At 54.9% G+C, this 6,506-nt stretch overlaps 2 protein-coding genes across 2 annotated transcripts in view; one reads left to right on the top strand and one right to left on the bottom strand.

The window, feature by feature from the left end:
* The window catches only part of PCSK6 (proprotein convertase subtilisin/kexin type 6), a 33,648-nt gene extending 28,535 nt beyond the window's left edge, over positions 1 to 5,113 (bottom strand). Inside the window, exons 1-2 of the mRNA XM_009321537.1 lie at positions 5,108 to 5,113; positions 452 to 556 (exon numbers count right to left, since the gene is read on the bottom strand). Coding sequence (XP_009319812.1) covers positions 452 to 556; positions 5,108 to 5,113 — 111 coding nt within the window. The remainder of the gene's footprint in view (positions 1 to 451; positions 557 to 5,107) is intronic.
* A 239-nt stretch (positions 5,114 to 5,352) lies between these two features.
* Positions 5,353 to 6,506, top strand: part of PLEKHO2 (pleckstrin homology domain containing, family O member 2) — a 53,268-nt gene continuing 52,114 nt past the window's right edge. Inside the window, exon 1 of the mRNA XM_009321536.1 lies at positions 5,353 to 5,439. Within this exon, the coding sequence (XP_009319811.1) occupies positions 5,353 to 5,439 (87 nt within the window). The remainder of the gene's footprint in view (positions 5,440 to 6,506) is intronic.

Here is a 6,506-nt window from a genome sequence, read left to right as displayed (position 1 = left end):
CCCCCCCCATTATTTTTGTCAATTCAGCTGTACTGAAAATCCCTTCGGATGCTTGCTCTAGGAAAAAGCAATGCAGAGCTATTGCCAAGGATTTCACACATAGCAACCATTGAGGCAGCAAGTGTTGTGGCAACTGGATCAACACCCCAAGCATGCAACAGCCTTTCTATCCTGGAAGGCTTTTTTCCCCCTTTTCTTCCTCCTGGCTTTCAGGCAGATGTTAGCGTTTAGTCACTTCTAAGTATTTTTCATCACCGATCGACGTACCCATGTCCAATGAGTCACCCTGTGCATGCACAGGGCTGCGGTTCAAGGATAACATGCCATCGCAAGATGCTTGGGCTCACGCTTGACCCAGACCAAGCCAACAGGCTCCTCCGAGAGAAGCGGGGACCCCCCTCCCACCAGCCCCCACAGAGGCTGGGGGACCCCGGGCTGCCCGGCCCCATACCTTGGGGTCCATGCGGAGGAAGTTGTGTGGTCCCCGACTGCTCAGTGTCGAGCGCTTAAACGTCTTGCTGTGGTGAAAGTGGTAGTAGTTTTCCAAGCTCCCGATCTGCAAAAAGAGAGGCTTTTTTTAAAAAAAAATCAGGTTTTCCTGTGGTTGCCCCCCATTTCAGTGCCGGCAGCATCCCTTTGTGCATCGGTGCAGCCGTGCCCTGCACCGCAAATCCCTTGCTCACACAAAGATCCCTGGCAAAGCCGGGCTTCAGGGAAGGGATGCAGGATGCTGGCACTAAACCTGGTGCCACCACCGTGGCAAACAGAGCTGGTGGCCGGACGCTGCACTGGCACAACAGAGCCCGGAAAACATTTCTATGAATTTTCACCCATTAAATGCATCTTTGCAAACTGCCTTCCATCAGCTCCCAAGCAGAAATAATGAGCTAAAGATGAGCTCAGCAGCTGCGGTGGAGCCAGGAGAGCTGTGCGTCATCGCGCTGCCTTTCCCCACCCGACGCTCTGGCTTCGCCCCGGCAGCAAGAACAGCCCCATAAGGAGAGGTGAATGCAATCCCTGCTAGCCCTGGGATGCTCCTGGGAAGCACGGGATATAAATGCGCTTAGCCTGGAGTCAAGGACGGCAGCAGGAGGAGTCAAAAAAAAAATCTCTCCAAGCAAACCAACCGTCCTTCCCAAGGGATGTATAATACATGCCCCAGAGTCCCTCCCCAGCAGCAAGTGCAGCCTGGGAATGAAGGCGAGCTGGGAGAGGCAGCCCCACTGGCTCCCTTCAGCTCAGGGAAGCCCCACACTCCTCTTTTACAAGTTTTTGCCCTTTTTTTTTCTTGCACGGAGCTGAAATGTCCCGCATTTGCGGGAAAACACCGTGCCAGCCACGCCACCCTGCCAAGCCCCAGGGTGGCCGCGCTGCCTCCAGCCCTCTCATCCTGGCAGCTGGAGATGCCACAACTCCTCTTTTTCCATCCCAAAAGCATGGATAAAGTCTCGGGGCTATGCAATGAGCTGGGCGATCTTGGCCAGGTGCCTCGTGACGAGAATCCCACAGGGATTCATAGCTGCAGGGATGGGAATGACCCAAAAGCTGCACTCACTGGCATGCGGCTCCCAGGTCACACAATTTTGGTACAAATTGGGTCTCTGCTATAAATTCCCTTTTCCCTGAGGTTGGTTTTCTTTCCCAAAAAAACCTGTCCCATGGCCAGGAGCTGGATGCTGCAGGGAGCCAGGGAGCCCCCATCTGCGACCCAGGAGCTGGGGTGACATCCCTGAGGCCACGTGTGACCCAGGGGCCAGGGCGACGTCCCTGAGGCCAGACCAGGGCTGGCTGCAATGGGACAGGGGGGAGCAAACAGGCTTGTCCGGACCAGATGCTGAAGCAGATGATGACAACTACTTACATCTTTATCACACTTAATACACTGAGATGTGCCAGTGCCTCTTATGAGCATTAAATATTTAATTAGTTTTGTTCTGCCTTTTATGCCAGAATGTCATTTCACTGACTTTACTGCCGTTAGTGTGATTTTTGTAATTTGTTTCCACTCAAGTTCGTTTAAACCCTCCCTCGCCCCCCGGCCTTTTTCTTTGCATTACAGCATAGCTGTGCATTTTTTTTAACATCTACATGCAAAGCAGTTGCTCATTGCAACCTGCATTTGGCTTTTAAAACCCATTCCTCAAACACACTCATACCTAGGAAAGGGAAGGAGGATGCTCCAACCTCCCCATATTTTAGGGAAACCTTGCACAAGGCCACCCTGCCTCTTGCTCACTCTGCCTGGAAATCCCGATCCCGCAGCCCGGGTGGTTCAGCTCCACATCCGCCGGCTCAGCCTGCAGTTTGCAGGTTTATAATATTCAGTTTATTCTCATCGCCGGTCCCTCTGGCTTAAAGTCGTAACAGGATCACGCTCTATAAACAAGCATCAGCTGAAGAAGCGCTTCTGTTCCCCACCGGAGCAGGCGTGGGGCTTTTCGGAAATAAATGCAAAATTACCACGCGATGCAAATCAGCAAGAGGACAGGGAGGGAGATGACCCCATCCCAGGCCCTGGGGATACGTGGCCAGAGCAGCAGGAAAAGCACCCTGTGCCCCAGGTTCTTTATCCTCCTGGGATTTATGGAAGGAAAAATAAGGAAAACCTTCTCATGTTGGGGCTACCTTGAAAGCCGGCCCCGCTCTGAGCAGAGGTTGGACCCGGTGGCCTCCAGAGGCCCCCTTCCACCTAAGGTATTCTAAGGAGAAAAATTTTTAAATGCCATTTTTTTTAATGGAGAAGTATTTGTTCTCCTCCTTGAGGTCAGTCAGCTCAGTGAGGGCTCCACAGTGCCACTCCTGGGGATGGGAGACACCCAAGAGAGTTGGGTTTTCTCCTGCATACACCACCAGCGAGGCCACAGCCCCGTGGCCACAGCGATGGGGATGCTGGGAAACGCAGCGGAGCAGGACTTTACCAAGGGCTGATCCTTCCTGGCTACCTAGATGAGCAAGCGTACCCATCAGCTCCCGATCAGCCAGAATACAGCTGCCCACGCTGAAAGGTCCCAGCTCCGCCGCAGAGGACATAATCCAGGTTGCCACCAACTGCAGTTACAAAGCCCACCCACCTGAAGCCCAGGAGACCACGCCGAGCACCTCCAGACATGCTTGTTCCCTCCCCAAGTGCATTTGCAACTATCGACCTTGATTTTTTTGGACATCTAACTTCTCCCGAGAACGTGCACAGGAGCTTCTTATTTCCACAAGGATTGATTTTAATTTTCCCAATTGATTTGCAGTTTTGGGCTGAAGTTTCAGAGGAAACCTGAGGTTTTTTGAGGCAACTTGAATTTATAACTCAACAAAAATGAGGTGGCTTTCTTCCCCCCCTGTTAATTGAGGCAGAGGTAGCCCTGGCTGGTGCTGCCCAGCTCAGGTGGGCTGCAGGTGGAGCAAGCCAGGAGCAACGTGAACACGTTTCACACCCTGCAAAGCCATCGTCACTATGCCGAGGGCGTCGATGGCTCCGCTTCCAAAAAACCACACACCTGCCAATGTCATCCAGCCAAACGGGGAAGAGTTTGAAGCTGAAGGAGCTACTCGTGGCCCTGATGGGACCCAGGTGGTTAGAGAGAGATGGAGACGCACAGCAAAAGGATGAGAGGCAACAAGTAAGGGGAGAAATCCTATCTGGGTATAAAGACAGTAATTCTTTGTGTAGGGTGGTGACACACGGGCCTGGGGAGGTGGTGGGATCTCCATCCTTGGAGAGCTTCGAACTGCACCTGGCTGAGGCTCTGCACAGCCTGCTGTAGCCTCAAAGTTAAGTGGGGGGGTGGACCAGAGACCTCCACAGGTCCTTGCCAACAGGAATTACTCTACAAATACAGTTCTTCACAGTGTTAAAAAGAGGTATGCAAGGGGTTTGGCTGTCTCCCAATCTCCTTTTCCATTCCCCTTTTTCCCCCTCTCCCCCATATCCCAGTGCCACCTGCAAGCTCCTCAAAAGTGGCACCGGGGCAGGGAGAGGCGCCCAGGAGATGCTCCTGCAGCAGCACCCGGCTCTCCCGATGCATTGCCAGGCAGAGACAAGCCCAGCGCCTGCCTTACCTCATTAACAGCCATTAGTATTTCAAGCAGGTTCAAGATCGCTTGTAGCTAACGAGACATAGCAAAAAAGAGCTTTTTGGGAGCTGGACACCACCAAGGGCAGCACTAGAGCCCGTCAGGGCATTTCTGAGCCCATTCTTTCCCTCCCCATCGCAGCAAAGTCTTCCAGCATCTCACCCAAACCATCCCATTTCTGCAAAATGCAGCTGCATCACCACTGGGGTCCTCCAGGAGGACGGATCTGGCTGGGGAGCCGTGCCTGCTTCCCTCCTGGGGACACCACCTATCCCCATCGGGGACAAGGGCTCCAGCCGCTGAGCTCCTGCCTTCAGGAATGTCATTCTCAGACAGTCACGGCTGGATTTAGCCCAGTAAGGACCGAGCCCAGGGCTGTGAGGACACCATTGCTCCAGCATCCCCTAGATGACAGGAATCCAGGGAAGTTCCAATTCCAGCCCAAAACGAATCCTGCCTGCCTCCCGCACTGCAGGTAAGAGTGCCGAACACAGGCAAGCCCTCCCAAAACTTACTGTGTTGGACACCGCACAACGAAAAAATCATGTAAATCCTGTTACCAGGATAGGAACAAGCTTGTCATCACCCCCAGGATGGCGGTGTAGGCACTGCCTGAGGCACCAGCACCGCACAGCCCTCACAGCGCCCTCGGCCAGGGCCTGTCCCGGCTCGCCCCGGCACAGCGCAGTGAACAAAGACCGGCAGGGAAGAATGAGCAGGCGTTTGGGGGTGTAAAAGCTTTTCCTTTTGTTTAATTGTTTGCTTCACTTAACTAGAAGTTGATGCAAATGATTCCCCAAGGGAAATGTCACTCTGCCATGACCCAGAAGGGTTTAAGGGTGGCGTGGTGCATGGGTTGGGCATGGGAACACGCGGGGACCCAGCTCGGACACAGGGCAGACACCTGTGTGTGCAAACCCCAGCGATGCCCTTGCCAGCCGGGAGCACGTCAGGAGCCCCTGGGATTGCATCTTGGAGGAAAAAGAGGTCACCAGCCACCAACGCAGGGCTGAGCCTCCCTTGCACCCAGCTGGGTCACCTCCATGACCGTCACCCCTCCTCCTCCCTCGCCATGTTGGACTCCACCACTTGCCTCCACCCAAGCATCTCCCCAGGGCAGGGTGATATGTCCTTGGTAGGGCTTTCCAGCAGGTTTTGTGCAGGATCAGGCCCCCCAGGAGGACACATCTCGCCGGGGACGGTGCCATCCCCAGCAGCTCCGTGAGCAGAGGACGCAGTGAGGGAAGCTGGGGACACCCAGGCCCCCACGGGGCTCAGCGCACCATGAACCCCGAGCACGACGCAGCAAATGTCACCTGGGAGCACACGCACGAAAGCGGTTCCTCGGGGTTTCGCCCTGGAGGAGCCCCCGTGGGAAAAGTCCAGGGAGGCCAGAGAGCTGAAGGCAGGGCGTTGAGAGCAGCTGGGGAAGCCCCAGCGGTGCACGAGCTCCCAGCATCCGCCATCCGCGGAAAAGGCGGGAGCCAGGAACACCCTGATGCAACCACAGAAATATTTCCCTTGCTCTCAAGCCTGCGCCGGGCTGCCCTGGGGAAGGGCTCGGGGGGGAGGGAGGGATGCTCCGGCGGGGCCACGTCGCGCCCATGGGCCAAACGCCTCTGGTATCAAGGGGACGAGCTCGGGAAAGCTGGGATGCCAGGGGGGAGCAGATGCTCCAGCGGGGAAGGGACACAGCAAAACCCCAAACCAGGAGCTGACGTTAGGCTGATGCAAATCGAGAGTGGGAAGCTCAATCAAGATATTTTCTGGCTGAACAGGGATAAACACCGAAAAGCCCTTTGGGTTGCACAACCGCATTCACCCAGCCCTGTGACAGAGGCATTTGAATAATACAAGTGATTTTCTCCTTGGCGGGGCGAGAGCGGAGCACGGCAGGTAGGGGATGGAGGGTGGGACTCGAGGGGTTATTACCTGCAGGAGGTCACGGACACCAGTGCAGGAGAACAGTGTCCCCAATTCAGCCTCCCCCCCCCAGATTTGTTTACGCAGCACCCCATGACTTTAATTATACTTAAAAGCAGGGTTGCAATATAAAGCAAGGTTATAATTTATAGTCCAGGAGACACCTTGGGCAGGAAGACAACCTGAAGTGCCACCCAGCCAGAAAAGCACTGAGCAGCCGGGCGGCGCGGGAGGCGATAAACTCCGGAGGAAACTCCGAGCACACCAGCCCATGTCTGGGTTTACAAAGAGGATGAAGAAATTGAGAGGAAAAGGAGTTGCCGTGATGAAAGTCACCTTTAAGCCATCCGTCTGCTGCAGGGGATTGAAAGCAAAAGTTCTTCGTGTTCCCAAAATCTCCGATAAACCCGGGCCAGAGAGTCCAAAGTTTGTTAAATCCACAAATGTAACTTTCCGGGATGGGAGGAACTTGTGCAACCCCCCGCCGGTGTGGGAGCGGGCTGTGCGGGGCGAGG

Source organism: Pygoscelis adeliae, unplaced genomic scaffold (genome assembly GCF_000699105.1).
Source record: "Pygoscelis adeliae isolate BGI_AS28 unplaced genomic scaffold, ASM69910v1 Scaffold13, whole genome shotgun sequence".
Taxonomy (NCBI): Eukaryota; Metazoa; Chordata; class Aves; order Sphenisciformes; family Spheniscidae; genus Pygoscelis; species Pygoscelis adeliae.
Note: the sequence above shows the minus strand (reverse complement) of the source record. Positions and strands in the feature narration are given on the sequence as shown.